The following is a 14,561-nucleotide window of genomic DNA, read 5'->3' as shown; positions in this document are numbered from 1 at the left end:
ATAAATTATGGTGAACCGAGTTTATTCATGGGAAAGGTTAACAAGACCCACACTGCTATAATTAAGGACAACAACTGGACGGGTTGAGGATGGTATCCCCATCCCGTCTTAATCCCTTAATCCCTGAACTTCTAGAATCCGACAAGGATTTTTATTATATACCATCCAATTGGATCGAGAATTCCCTGTAGTGTACCAAACATTTAAATTATTTTTAAAATGGTATAAATTTGTTTTAATACTTATTTTGAGAGGAAATTTATCTAATAACTTATCTAGGCTAAGTCAACTAAGATTTTATTGTAATATTATGTATTCGGGACGTCGGTTTTATATTGTCCTCCATAGCCATAACCTCATTTAAATCAGGGTGTTTCTCATTTCTAATGAGATTCGAACACGTCATTTGGTCTATTGGGTAGTTGCACAGTTGAAAACAAAGATTTTGATTTCTACATTATCACGGAGGACATTTCATCTTTGATTTCTACACTACGTAGCACCACATTGCTTAAAAGAAGAATAAAAAACAACAAATTTGAGTCTTAAGACTTACAAAATTGTGTTAAGCACACACATTTTACATTTTCATTGTCACCTCTTTTCTCATTTTCCTAGCTAGCAAGCTAATAATGTTCGAAAGGGAGACCGAAATCAACAACTTTGTGTTCTTCATCCTTCCATTCCTGAATCCAGAACAGAACTGATTTCTAAGGCCGACGAAGACAATTGCATTCCTCGAATAACTCCTCCATATGCAGTCTTAACCCTATTGCATAGAAGCAAGATGGAGTCCCAAACTGCTGTTCTACCCTGGAAACCATAATAAAAAACCAAAAACATTGCAGCCTCTTAAGTTGCGGATCATGACAAAATCACATTTAAAAAATAATTTATTGGCGGTTTATCATCTAAATCTGGATTCAATCTAGAAACAAAAAATGCTATCAAATAGGCCAATTTGAAGTCTTTTTTTAGAATGAGCAGCATGCTGATCCAAAAGCCTAAATCAAGTTAAATGATTAGCGTAAAAAGACCAGCAAGGTTGAAGAAGCCATAGAAAGAATGCCCATTAAATCTACTTAGCCATTTTTTGTCAGCAAGAAAAAGTAGACACGCTTACCTGAAGAGAGAAGTGAGGCTTCTTATCCCAGTATAAGGCAATGATAGGGTGTCTTTGCTTGTCAACAGCCAGTACTGTTGCCCCGGGATGAAGTACAGATGGGACACCACATATAACAGCCACATATTTCTCTGGAAATCTTTCTTTCGAAGGCAAAACACCTAAAAACAATGGATTTTTGCTAGATTGTACACCAGCATATGAACTTGGGTCCACGTGTAGCATCCATTTAGGATGCTCTAGGAAAGCACAAAACAGATATAACAGCAGATGGGAGTCTGTAGGAAGCTCCAGAGTCCATTTCTTGTTCGCTTTGTCATAAACCTGACCATTCGCAGTAAACTCATAGTTCCTCAGACATGTTCCTTCTGCAAGCTCTGCATAAATTTTTAAATTTCCATAATTCCAGGTTTTCCTCATTACATTCTACTCCCCCCTTTCCCATTTTATGTAACAAAAAAAATACAAATACATTTCCTCATTATCATTCCTTTAGTTTCTTCCAATAAAATGCACACTTTGCATACGCTTCCCAAAGTACAAATGTAATATTTTTAATAAAACTTAAAGGTAGTTATCAAAAAATGGATGACTGAAAAATTACCTCTGATCCTTTGCACGGTGTAATCTGCTCGGATACTACTCTGTGGAAGCAAACCCTTGGCCCACTCTCCTTTCATCAAAGAAAGTAGCTTCTGGTGCTCAGTTATAGCATCAATGCATTCATGCATAATGCTCTGTTGTGATGACAACTGTAGGTTGCCTACAGGAAACTTTGCTGCAAAATGCAAAAAGAAAAAAAAAAAAATAATAAGCAGAATTTATCTAGGAAAAAAGTAGTTATCAAATAGTAATTAGATAAAGGAACAACAGCTTACAAGAAGTATCAAGAGCTTGGACAAGGGTAGCCCGCAACTGATGAAGAAGTCCATCTTCATCTAAAGAAAATGCTGACTGCCACTCATTGGGCCTCTCAATTGGCGAAATAGTAGCTTGGGTTCCTGAAGCTTGTAAATCGTAGCCTACTGGATTGATTGCAACAGTAATACCAAGTCTAGCAGCTGATTGCATTACCTGTATGTATGGAATTCAAGGAACTCTTGGTAACAACAAACCAAGCAATTATCACTATTATTATTTTTTTGGAAAATACAGTTCCCCTTTTATGTGTAAGGAAAGAGTTCAAACCCGATATGATGTAACTAAGAGTCAAGCAACTCTTGCACTATACATGAATGATAGTATCTTCTTAGTATCACTACATGAAATATTTCAGTGATTTTTGGAATTCGGACAAGTCCATGCCATCATTCTTGGACTAACACACAAATCCATAAGCCCTCACATCCTAAGTAGCTAATGCAAAATTCATATTCTATTCAATTAATGTTCCATTAAATTTTATTTGAAGATCAATTGATTCCCCGATGGTTGAATCAGATTTCCATAAGGTATAACATGTCACATTCAAATGTAACACCATCGGGGAGGGCTAGAATATGACTATTGCATTAAGTGAGTAAAACACGTGGATCTAACAAATTCAAAAGTCTGAAGAGAATTGCATAACAAAAAGATATTCTGAAAAACAGCATACCTGCAGGTGGCTTGTCTCAATCTTATTTACAAGAGGATTTAAAAGAACCGATGAAAACCACTGCCTGAGACGATCACGCCATTGCTCAATCTGAGAATAGATGCCTAACCGCTCAAATGCTTCAACCGACTCTTCCATGGACATAGGTGGAGGTAGGTCTCCTTCCCCTTTCTTTGGCGGAGTGTTGAACTTTTGGGAAACAGGCGACATCCTAACAGGTCTCAAAGGGGTACTCCTTGTGGTCCCAGAAGTATTGGTAGAAGTTGCAATTGAATTGGGGCTAACCATTCCAAACCCTCTAATGGTGGGAGGTGGAGTAGCCAATTTTCCAGCTGATTCATAAATTTTATCGTCAACATCAGCCAAGAAATTTTCAAGCTCTTGTTCCGAGACTATCTCTCGAGGTGTATACGCCCCCTTATTGAACCAAGGGGAGTTGGAAGATAATTGGTCAATAACAGGGGAAGTTTGATAAGCAGGTGATTGTGTTGAGGCAGCAACCAGGTACGAGGATGGAGAACCTGACATTTTGGTTGGGGTTCTGAAAGAAATCTTACTACCACTACTGTTATCCGATCTTCCGTTACTAATTTGAGATAAATTACTGGTAAATGCTCTCGGTTGATGAAGTGGGACAAGCATGTCTTGAGGGGAAGGTGAGCTGAATTTCGATTTAGGTGGTTTCGTCAGAGGTGACGCAGCTCTCTCTTCAATCTTTTGCTTCATTCCCACAAGCCCTAGTTGCCGGCTCGTGAGATGTACCTGTTCATTCTTTCCATTGGAGGAAACAACAGTAGCTATCCCCGTCGCCCTCCACAGTGAAATGGCTTTGATAAGAGCAATGACAGTTCCAATCAGAACTAAGCCTGTAACAGTTTGTCCAAATTTGACAAGAAAATCTGCAAATAATAATTCAAAGAAATCAAAAAGATAGTAAAAAGATAAATAATGCAGCAATTCAATAACTTACAAGCAACATCCTGGGAGAAATATTGAAGTCTCAAGCTGTCAACTACCCAATCTTTCCTGCAATAGTCAAATGTGTATATATATAGAATTGGCTAAATCATCTTACCAAAAAGATTGAATCTTAAAAATGTATACTCTATCTTCTTAAAATGTATCACAGACATAACTAAAACTAGATAAATCATGTTTAAAATCAAAGTAAAAACACAAAATTGATAGATATGGATGTTGTGAATTAACCTGACAATGGTGCTGAGTAGAGCAAAAGAAGAGGCGCTACAAAGAGATAAGATGCAGAAGAATGTGGAAGAAGAAGGTCGAAGGCTCTTGGTGGTCAGAGCAACGGAGAGTGCTTGGTTCTGATAAACTGAAAACTTGGAGGGTTTGGCTGGGGTAGAAGACGAGTCGCCGCCTTTCTTTGCTCCGGCGTCCATGGCGGGCGGGCGGGATTACTAGGGTTTCGCTGAAGTATTATTGCTCCGCCATTCTTACGGGAGACGACGCCGTCGCCGACTATGTAGAGGAGCTAGCTTAGGACAAGGACAGTTCAAAATTCAAATGGGAAATAGATTTAAGGTAATTTATTATTTATGGAAATTATTTTTATTTATGGAAATTTATTTTTATTTTTAAACTAAATTAAAATTTACAAATCTATATACAATAATACTTCATTTTTAAAGTGTCCGTATTGCCGGGTCGAAAGCCGTGGTTAATTTGAATATATATATATATGTGAGAAAATTGATATTTGGGTCGAATTGTGGGTTGATTTGTCCATAAACTTAAAACGGTTCAAAATAAAATTAAAAATGTTATAGGTATGTTTTGAACTTGCAACATGACTAAAGAAGTACAACCCTTTAACCAAGTGTGATTGAGATGTGGTTTGCCGAATGATAATAGGCCGGTATCAAATTAAAGTGGTTAAAAAAATATGAATCAAATATTTGATTGACAAAGTGAAAGTGTAAGATCACGAGATAAGAGATCATTCGGAAAAGATATGTGATGAAATATGTGAGAAAATAAGTTGTTTACCGAAATGAATAAAATGTGGAAGAAAAGTGTTTTATGTTTTATTTTAATATCTTATTTGTGATTTATTAAGAATTTTAAACATTAAATACATATTATTATAGGTTTTTTAATTTATTTTTTAATTTTATTTATGTAAATTTTCCTAATTGTAATTAATTTAAGAAAATTAACATTATTCCATAATGATTTATTACTTTTAATTTAATTTAAGTTCAAAATATATATTTCTTAACATTATTTTATTATAGTTGATATATAATAACTATTGTGTAGGAAAAGAATAAAAAAGAAAAATTAAATATTATAATATATTTGAATAAAAACTTGTTTTATAACCCATGTTATTTTATTTTTTACTTAAAAAATTTTATTTACTCAATTTATCCACTTAATTACCCAAATTGTTTGACACTATTATTATATTCTTGAGATAATTTAGTAAACAAAAATAATTAAATAAATTAAACATAATTTTACTCTAAATTTTTTTTTCGAACAAATTAGTAGTATTTTGATTTTATGAGTTTATAAATTAAAAAAATATTAAGTATTATTTTTTGTGTAATTTATTTTTTTATTATTATTCAGATTAATTTTATGCTCAATTATATTTTCCTTTTTTTCTTTTGAAAAGTTGTTAATTTGTAAAAAGTATGTTATAACATATAATAAACAAGCACTCATATTTAAACAATATAAATGATATAATCTATACAAACAGATGATTCAAATTATCTAAAAATCAGTATCAATACAAATATATATATATAAGAAAACATATTTTAAAATATATCAACACTGCTAACTCTTCTACATATATCTCTCTTCCTATTATTCATCATTCAATTACTCCCTGTATTTAACAAATCAATATTAGTACAGAATCTTTGGAAATAAATAGTAGACTCTGGGGTGTTCTCTGCTTCAGATTTATATAGCCAAGCTAACCAGTATGAATCATATGATACAAGTGGAATCTCGAGAAACATACTGATCAGTCTTTGGAAGAGGAGGTGGGTTGAGCCGACGATCCTAGGTCTAACCCATTTGTCGTGAAATATCCTTTTGTTGGTTTCAAGGACAAATTTTCGCTGATTTCAGGATTATTCATGTGTTTTAGTGATGGGACATCTCCTTTGCAGTATCTTCTCCACATAGTGCGATAAGAAGACTCGAGGCCTAGGATGAACTTTCGTCCATCGCAGAGAGGGGATCTGGACATGACATCGCGCAGGCTTGCTCTCTGTTTCGCAAGAGCCTTCACATCAGATGCTAATTTTAATGCTGATTGAATGTACTCTTCTTCTGTCTTTGCAACTAAATGCCCCAAACCTATATGAGGAGACTCTCAATTGTCAAGATGCTTATATTAAGATCAAACAAGCTCTAAATATGGGAGGGAAATATGCAAAATATAACACTGGTCAATCTGAAAATCGCCAAAGTAAGAGTTTAAACTGATATTTTAAAGTTAGATATAAGATTTGTCGTGTAGACTTTTTCAGATCATGATTAACATGGAAAAAAATTGATACCAACAGCCCAAAATGTATGAAAGAAAGGGAAAGTTTCATACCAACTGTATTTAGAACAGAGACGCCAACATTATGAGCATGGACAGAGCCTTCCATAGTGACACATGGAACTCCCATGTATAAAGATTCAAATGTAGTAGTTGTTCCGGCATATGGAAACGTATCCAAACTACATAGCCAACAACAACAAAAAGTCATATTTAGAAGAGGTCAATTATCTGGTGAAAACACAAATAAAAAACTTTAAAAAAGGATAGATTACCTAATATCCATCAAAGCATATGATTGCATATGATCGTGATTGAGAAGAATTAAAGGCAAGAGATCAACACGAAAAGGTTCAAGACCCAACCGCTCCAGAATAGATAGAAATCTCTGTCTCACACTATCACAGCCGAAAGGTTTGCATTTGACAATAAGTCTAGAGTTTGGAATTGCGCAGAGAATCTTCGCCCAAACTTGGAGAACTTTGGGTGTCATCTGATACCATTGAAAGTATAAAGGAAACAAAACAAAATGTAATGAGATATTGAGTTCTTATTCCAATAGTGGATTCAAAATTCAAATAAATGAACATACCTTTGCCAGATTGTTAAAGCTTCCAAAGGTTACAAAACCATTTGATAATGCCGGTGTTGGACATACAGGCCCTGCTTCAGGTGATGGTGTATAACAAAGAAAGGATTGAGGTAATCGTATTAATTCTTCAATGTGCCTGGAAAAAGCAAAAAATATTAAGAGAAAATCTAAATGCCAAAAAAAAGTAAAAAGTCCAGTTTTCACCTACTTCTGTCTTGTATCAGGTGGGTCGGCTAAAGAATCCGTGATTCTATAATCAATGGCAGGCAAACCGGTGGTATTTGGATAGCCAATCCAAGTAACCTATGAAAAATAATTACCATATTTATAAATAAAAATGAACTCAATAATAAAAAAGAAGCATAAAATTACATAATTAAAGAGACCTGAACTGGCGCAGGTTTGCATGCCATCATTCCCAACTTGTTATTTGCTGTATGACCAGTAAGTTCAACCAAGATATCAATCTTATCTTCTCGAACCATGCTAGCTAACTTCTTCTCATCAATCCCATAAATATCTCTCCAAATCCCACCTTTTTTTATGACCTTGTCTCGAAATCTATTTGTTTTTGCATCAGCCTGCAAATTTTTCAAAGAAAAACATTGATGCAACAATATTTATCTCTCATCTGCTTATTACAGATATGGTTAGTGATATCTATAATGATCTGCTTCCATTTGCTAGTCTGAATGTAGTTAGTGAAATTACAAATCTACAGAAACTCAGAAAGAAAGAAGAATGATTTACCTTCACAACAGCAGAATATACAACCACCTTGTAATTCACATAGTCATGGTGGGCTAGAGGTGCTTCAATAAAGTATGAGACAGAATGCGTGAAATAATCAGGTGACACATATCCAATAATAAGAGGTCTGTCTGGCTCTTTTGAGTTGTCCCATGATGTATATTGCTCGTATAACCTCATAAACCGTCTACCCCATTCTCTGCCAAGAATTAAAAACTAATAATAATAAAAATTGCTCATATTTTTTTTTCAAACAAACATAATCAGATTTTTTGCATATTCCTGCAAGTTAAACACAATAACTGTTCCTAAAACGTGAAGACAGAAACTTCGACAAAAGAAAGAAAGACTTTCAGACCATTCCTGCTTCCAGATCCAGGTCTCCATTGAAAATTTTGGTTCACATGTTTGAAGAAAGCATTTCTTTTTTCCAGAGGACAAATTAAAAAAGGTTAGTGAATAAAGTCATTTCTCCCAGTTGTGTTTGAGATGGGCCATGAGAAATGAACTGTCAGAAACAGTGATGAGATCTACTAACCACTTGCTAAATCTTTTTTGACAGACAATATGTCAATAACTAAAGAATATGAACTTTAGATGGGTTGAGAAACTGAACCTGTGAGCTTCGAATAATGTATCATCAGTTCCCTCATTTATGTAGTTCATTGCAAGTAACCGATTCTGCAAAAAAATAACAAAAAAATTGTATAATAGCAGATTGAAACTGTTGAACTAAATCTTTTCATGGCATATTTATTTAGCAAACCTTCTTCAGTCACCAATAAGTGAAATCACTATGTTATAACCAAAGCCAATACAAACAAACAACATTAAGAAAACAAGACTTCATATATTTTTGGCTATATCTAGCCAATAATTTTTCTTAGTTCTTAGAAACGTGCTTATAAAAGCAGAGAATGGTTTCTAGTTGCAAGCATATTCAAAGAAGCTAGAGATTATGTTCTCTGAACATATCAGTTGGGCCAATAGTTTAGGTTCAAATTATATCTCTTCTAACTCATAAGTGAGATTCTCATAACTACACAACCACCAAAAATTAAGGGAAACAATACCTGGCCTGCATTCCTTGAATCAGGGTCTATCTTAAGGCACCGCTCATAGGCTTCAACAGCCAGACTTATATTGCCAGCATCTCTGTACAGAACCCCTAAAGACAAAGCAAATAACTTAGAGATAAAGCAGCAAGATTTGTAAACAAATAGGCAATGAAAAGAATACATATTCTACAAACTTTATGCAACAAACATGCCAAGAAAAAGACATATGAAGACCAAATACTAAATTTTCTGACAAATGGAAACTTTATCATCAATTGAATACAAAAAATGAACTCTCTAGAATCTGGTTCTAATTTGGGTATGGGTCTTGGGACAAGATTGTTCAGTGTTCATTACCACTGGAAAGATCATACTATCTCACCCCCGAAAATAATAAAAAATAACTGGTGACTACATATCCACTTGGGAGATCAATAATTCAAATTAACAAATCTCAAAAAATAATATGCATGTCTACAAAGCAAGATAATTGCTAATTTTTTATTTATTTGGAATTGCATCACACACCCTGAACTTGGCCTTAAGTCAAGAATTTTGGCTCTCTGACTAGAATCAATTTAATATACTACTATAGTACAAAAGAAAGTTCAAAAAACAATTCATAAAATGAAATAAAAAAAAAATCAATATTTTTTTTGGGGGGGTGGGTGAAGGTTAGAAAAGAGAAAGAGAGAGACCTAGGTTATTGTATGCTTCTCCATATGAAGGATTGGAAATAATTGCCTTCTCAATCATACTTGCAGCAGCATCCATTTTACCCTGTGAAAGAAGTGAAAACATTGTAGGATACCCTCTATGTATCATATTGTCCGATCCCAATATCATAGGAAGTATTCTGTACTACCTGTACTGTGAAGACAACACCAAGATTATTCAAGGACTGAGAGAAATTTGGTTTGATAGACAAAGCAAGCTGCAAAATAATAGGAGGAGATTAGTTCCTAAAATGAGAAAGTGTTCATAAGTTACTGCAAAAAAAACATTTAAAATATTTACCTGGTAACATTCAACTGCTTTGTCAAGGTTGTCACGGTCCTTGTATATAACTCCTAAATTGTTGCATGCTTCAGCACAATGAGGATTGAAATGGAATGCTAGTTCATAAAAAAAGATTGCCTGCCCAATATTTTGATGAAATTAGTTCTCAACGATTCATTTTGGGAAGAATCAGCTTCGTGCAATAAGAGTTAGAGAAAAGCACAATGCTTATAGTTATTTTACCATGTCAAACTTCAACATCTCCCCATATGCAACACCCAAATTATACATAGCATCTGCATAACGCCAATTGTAATAAAGAGCCTTCTCGTAGTAAGCCACCCCTTGATTGATATCTCCCTCCAACTTAACCTGAACAGATCATATATGTATGATCAGGAAAAGTGCTGGCAATGGAACTGGTTATTATTTGACATGATAGGTAAAACTACATGATCTTCACATAAGATGGAAAAGCTCTAATTGCATGCCCGTAAAATAGAAAAAGTGAAAGATGTTATCTGGATGAACCGAGTGAATGCAAATATCAAGAAGACCTGTTACATTGTATCATCAAAGACTGCTATGTATTCAAATCCAGTCATTATAATGCCTTGATTGATGTGGTTTATTTGGTCTCAATCCAAATAAATCATATCATCAATCACTTCTTTCATCAAATAATTTAATTTTTTATCAAAATAACCTTACTTTATTCTTTATAACATTTTAAAATAATAAATGCTAAGGAATTTTGGTCCATTAATCGAAATAAACTACTTTTTCATTAATGAAAAAAAGTTCATTATGAAATAAACCTAGATCAAACAAGCCCTAAATATTCCATAAACTCTGTCAAAGAAAACAGTTTATTTCAATAAAGTAACAAGGAATTTAGATGCAACCTTTGTGCCTAAATCTGTCAATGCGATTGCCATGTTATTCTTCGCAATCTCAAAGTTTGGAGATACAGTTAAGCACCTGACATTGACCAGCATCAAAAACAGAGAAGCAAATTACATGAAAGACAATTAGCCACGAATAGTCAAGAAATGGGTGCAAATCAAGCTGTAGCATTAACAAAAAACGCATTTAATAAAAATCATGACATAATAATAGCATTTACCTCTCATAACAGGCTATAGCTGATTCCATGTCCCCACGATTCTTATATATGACACCCATGTTACAAAAGGCCTCAGCATACATGGGCCTCTCCAGTGCTGCCTTTTCATAGCAATTAAGAGCCAAGTCAAATTGCAACAATTCGGAGTAAACAACACCAAGGTTATAATACGCAGGCTGCACAATAAAATTCATCCCTAAGAATTTACGGAGAATAAAACATAGAAAACTGAAAGCAATATGCAGGAGGAAAAAGATATACTGAATATCTTTCTTACAGCATAATGAGCATCTATTTTGATAGCTTCATAATACTTCTGTATCCCTTCCTGAGTGCTTCCAGCAAGTTTTAAGCTGGTCCCAATGTCTGTCAAAACAACTGCTAGGCATTCTGCAGCTAGTTTATATGAAGGGTCCATTCTTAGAGCCTTCTGATATGACTGCACATTTTAAGAGTATATTAAAACATAATGTGAAAGCATTAGTTTAATCTAAATGTATATTTCTTTCTCTTTTACTTGACTTTAAAACTCAACATAACTAAAGCAAATGGTAATCGTTTTTAGCAACAAAAAAGTAATTAATCATTTGAAGCTCCAAATCCAGCACATTGTAACAGCAACAATTTCAATAATGCATACTTAGTCTTAGCCTACTTTGTTTCATATAGATGGTTTCCCTTCTGCAAAGTTACGAAATCTGAAACAAGTGACCAAGGCCTTGTTTGATGAAGGGTCATTTGAATTAGTCCAAATAACTCTTTATTGCATCATCAATAAAATCATCATCTATACCAAAACACCCTTACTTTATTATTTATAATATTTTAAAATATTAAATACAAAAGATATTTAAGTCATTTAACCCAGATAATCTACTTTTTCATCAAATAAGTTTTTTTTAATAGGATTATTTCAACAACTAAAAAACTACATCAAACAAGCTCAAAGTCTAGAAATATGACATTTAATGTGCAATCCAGCACATAACAAGTATAAAAAAAAACTAGTGTATGGCATTATAGCATAAGTGAAGAGCTCAACAACATGATTCTTGTACAATTAACAGACGAGAACCAAGATTGCGATAATATACCTCTGCAGCTTCCATAAGTTGTCCCTCATCTTTGAACAGAATACCACAATAGGTGAGAGCACAAGCATTTTGTGGATCCAATTTGGTTGCTTGTGTAAAGCTCTCAAAAGCAAGTTTCCCCAGGTTTTGCATCTGCAGACAAATTCCTTTACCAATGTGCGCTTCAACATTTCCACTATCCTCCTCCAATATCCTATCATAAATAGCATGAGCCTCAACAAATTTATTCCTGGAGCGAAGAATAGTGGCATAGGACAGGTTATCCTTCCCTTCAAACTTCTTATGTTCACTTGTACTGCTTCTTAGAGAGCCACTAGTAACAGTAGAAGGCTGCACTGTATTCAAAAACCCATTTTCTTCAACTGTATCCCTTTGTTTTCTATCATCAGCATCCTTTTCTGTCAATGCCATGTCTGTGAACTACTGATTCAACTTCCTGAAACAGACTCCTTTTGGATTAGAATAAGTGCAATGTGGTTCAAGAAAACATCAAAGTGCGATAAAATACTTGTTTTTATTTCATACCCCTCAGTCTAACTAACCTTCAATCCTAACTGCCATTACTATTTAGCTGTATTGGCCAGATACTAATATTTAATACATAAGTTCCCTTAAGAATGCTAGATACCTCAGTTTTGTTCAAAGATAGAAACAATTCCAATTGATACTGCCAATCCGCAAAAGGATATACTTAGTTTTGATTGAAAATAAATGTAGCCCTAATACTCAAGTATTTGAATCATCCGATCCTTTACTCAAGGCCATCGAAATCCAAGTTCCAGATAAAAAGTTTTTCGAATCGCATCCCATGTTCTAAAACCTTAATTCAGAAGAAATAATATAATTGTAAACAAAAAAATTAGGGTTCACAAAAAACTCACTCACTGAAGCAATTCAATGAACATGTTAACAAGAGTCAATTCCAATTGATTGAAAATAAATGTAGCCCTAATACTCAAGCATTTGAATCATCCGATCCTTCGAATCGTATCCATGTTCTCAAACCTTGATTCAGAAAAATTAGGGTTCACAAAGAACTCGCTCAGCTCACTTACTGAAGCAATAATTCAGTGAACATGTTTAGCAAGAGTCACACTTTAAACTCCCCCAATTAAAATAAACTGGAAAAAAGAAAAGACATGCAGAGCTCACATTCAAATTTCCATCCAGACGCGAGGGAGAGATGAAGACGATGGGGAAAGGTTAAGTTAGGTCAACTGTTCACGGCCACCGCCGGAGAGGATGAGGATAGTGAAAGAATCAGTGAGGTGAAAGGTGAAGACTGTGACAACTCTTTTCTCTCTCTCTCTCCGACACTCAGGCGAGAGTGACGTCACTTCTACCGGCGCCGGCGATTCCCTGAGATGCGTAGAGAAGAGGGGGGATAAAAGGGAAGGGGGAATCGGGGATGAAGTAAAAACCCCCCAATTCCAAAAGGAAGAAAATTGGTTTGATATACAAATGTCGATTTGCCTCTCTCGTTAGTAGCCACACGGCGGCGCTCTCCGCATGCCGCTGTGGGTGGGAGTTCACTATAGCGCTTGTTTGGTTCAGATTATATTATAGAGTTTATTGAAACAAATATATTTATAATATTTATTATCTAGATTTAAATTAAAATAAAAATAATTTTTATTTTTTAATTGGAGAAATTTGATGAGATGACATTGAAGATACCCTCAATTATAAGAAGTGACCGCACTTAAAAAAAAAAAAAAAACCGTTGGTGACATTTTTATTTTTTTTTTCACGAAATTGTCATGTCGTGAGACGTCCACAATCGCGAGACGCTACCAGCATTCGCGAGACACAACCGACATTTGCGAGACGGTTTTTTTTTTTTTTTTAAAAAAAATCATCTCGTGAATGAAATTAAAAAAAAAAATCGTCTCGGGAATGCCGGTTGTGTCTCGCAATGAATGCATTTTCGTCCAAAAAAAAAAAAAAATGTCAAGCAGGCTCTCTTTTATTAAACGCCGACACTTTTTACAATTATGGGTCTCTTCAGTGTCCTCCCATCAAATTTCCCTTCTATTTAATATTAAATATTTGTTGATATGGATAAAAAAAATTAGTTGGAAAGATGAAAAATATAATTTTTTTAATAAAAGTTTAGATAAAATTGTGGAATTTTTTTTATAACAAATATAGTTAGGTTTAATTTTTTATTTTTTAGAAATTATTCTAACAAATTATATATTAGCAAAATTATAAAAGTATTTTAATAGACTTCTAAATAAAATAATGTATATGATTTTTGAAAAGATATACATAACATATTATTAAAATTGATATAATTTCAATCAATTATATATTTTATATTAAAATATTTTTTTATAAATATATTTATAATATATTTCATAAAAAAAAATTGTTATTTGATTGACAATGATATCTCTAGCTCATTATGAATACAAAATATTCTGTATAAGTATAATTTACTATTCAAGTAATAATAGAGCTCTTAAAATATATATATAAAAAAATATAAGTTATATTTTCATTTTAAACATATTAAATAAAATAAAATTGAAAGTTATAGTAATAGAGATTATGATACTAGTTTCCTACTCTTAAAAAAAATTAAGAATAAGAATAATAAATTTAATTTATTTAATGTTTTTAATATTAATATTTATACTAAATACTATAAGTAATAATGATCTTTTTCCTATTATCTTTTTCAAAGA

At 33.5% G+C, this 14,561-nt stretch overlaps 2 protein-coding genes across 2 annotated transcripts; both read right to left on the bottom strand.

The window, feature by feature from the left end:
• Window positions 1–511: 511 nt before the first annotated feature.
• On the bottom strand, window positions 512–4,235 carry LOC124936069. The gene is made up of 7 exons (XM_047476525.1): window positions 3,930–4,235; window positions 3,691–3,746; window positions 2,721–3,619; window positions 2,002–2,197; window positions 1,728–1,901; window positions 1,124–1,500; window positions 512–813 (listed from the first exon to the last, which is right to left on the bottom strand). The coding sequence occupies exons 1-7, from the start codon at window positions 4,121–4,123 to the stop codon at window positions 673–675; spliced, it is 2,037 nt and encodes a 678-aa protein (XP_047332481.1). The 5' UTR covers window positions 4,124–4,235; the 3' UTR covers window positions 512–672.
• A 1,205-nt stretch (window positions 4,236–5,440) lies between these two features.
• Window positions 5,441–13,402, bottom strand: LOC124933693 (probable UDP-N-acetylglucosamine--peptide N-acetylglucosaminyltransferase SPINDLY). The gene is made up of 18 exons (XM_047474134.1): window positions 13,024–13,402; window positions 11,872–12,307; window positions 11,055–11,216; window positions 10,778–10,953; window positions 10,557–10,632; window positions 9,895–10,023; window positions 9,670–9,789; window positions 9,518–9,586; window positions 9,351–9,432; window positions 8,668–8,762; window positions 8,211–8,275; window positions 7,595–7,793; window positions 7,231–7,425; window positions 7,053–7,147; window positions 6,845–6,980; window positions 6,528–6,745; window positions 6,307–6,434; window positions 5,441–6,062 (listed from the first exon to the last, which is right to left on the bottom strand). Exons 2-18 carry the CDS (start codon window positions 12,280–12,282, stop codon window positions 5,725–5,727), a joined length of 2,694 nt encoding a protein of 897 aa, XP_047330090.1. The 5' UTR covers window positions 12,283–12,307; window positions 13,024–13,402; the 3' UTR covers window positions 5,441–5,724.
• Window positions 13,403–14,561: the final 1,159 nt, after the last annotated feature.

The sequence above is a fragment of the Impatiens glandulifera genome, chromosome 4, assembly GCF_907164915.1.
Source record: "Impatiens glandulifera chromosome 4, dImpGla2.1, whole genome shotgun sequence".
Taxonomy (NCBI): Eukaryota; Viridiplantae; Streptophyta; class Magnoliopsida; order Ericales; family Balsaminaceae; genus Impatiens; species Impatiens glandulifera.
Note: the sequence above shows the minus strand (reverse complement) of the source record. Positions and strands in the feature narration are given on the sequence as shown.

Excerpts from the sequence above, each read along its gene's own strand:
- LOC124936069 (XM_047476525.1), bottom strand. The coding sequence starts at position 4,123 with ATGGACGCCGGAGCAAAGAAAGGCGGCGACTCGTCTTCTACCCCAGCC. Across the intron at positions 2,198-2,720 it reads TTGAGACAAGCCACCTGCAG|GTAATGCAATCAGCTGCTAG; the intron begins GTATGCTGTTTT and ends CCATACATACAG. Across the intron at positions 1,501-1,727 it reads CACCGTGCAAAGGATCAGAG|AGCTTGCAGAAGGAACATGT; the intron begins GTAATTTTTCAG and ends AAATTTATGCAG.
- LOC124933693 (XM_047474134.1), bottom strand. The coding sequence starts at position 12,282 with ATGGCATTGACAGAAAAGGATGCTGATGATAGAAAACAAAGGGATACA. Across the intron at positions 7,794-8,210 it reads ACATTATTCGAAGCTCACAG|AGAATGGGGTAGACGGTTTA; the intron begins GTTCAGTTTCTC and ends AATTCTTGGCAG. Across the intron at positions 6,063-6,306 it reads CTCTGTTCTAAATACAGTTG|GTTTGGGGCATTTAGTTGCA; the intron begins GTATGAAACTTT and ends CTCCTCATATAG.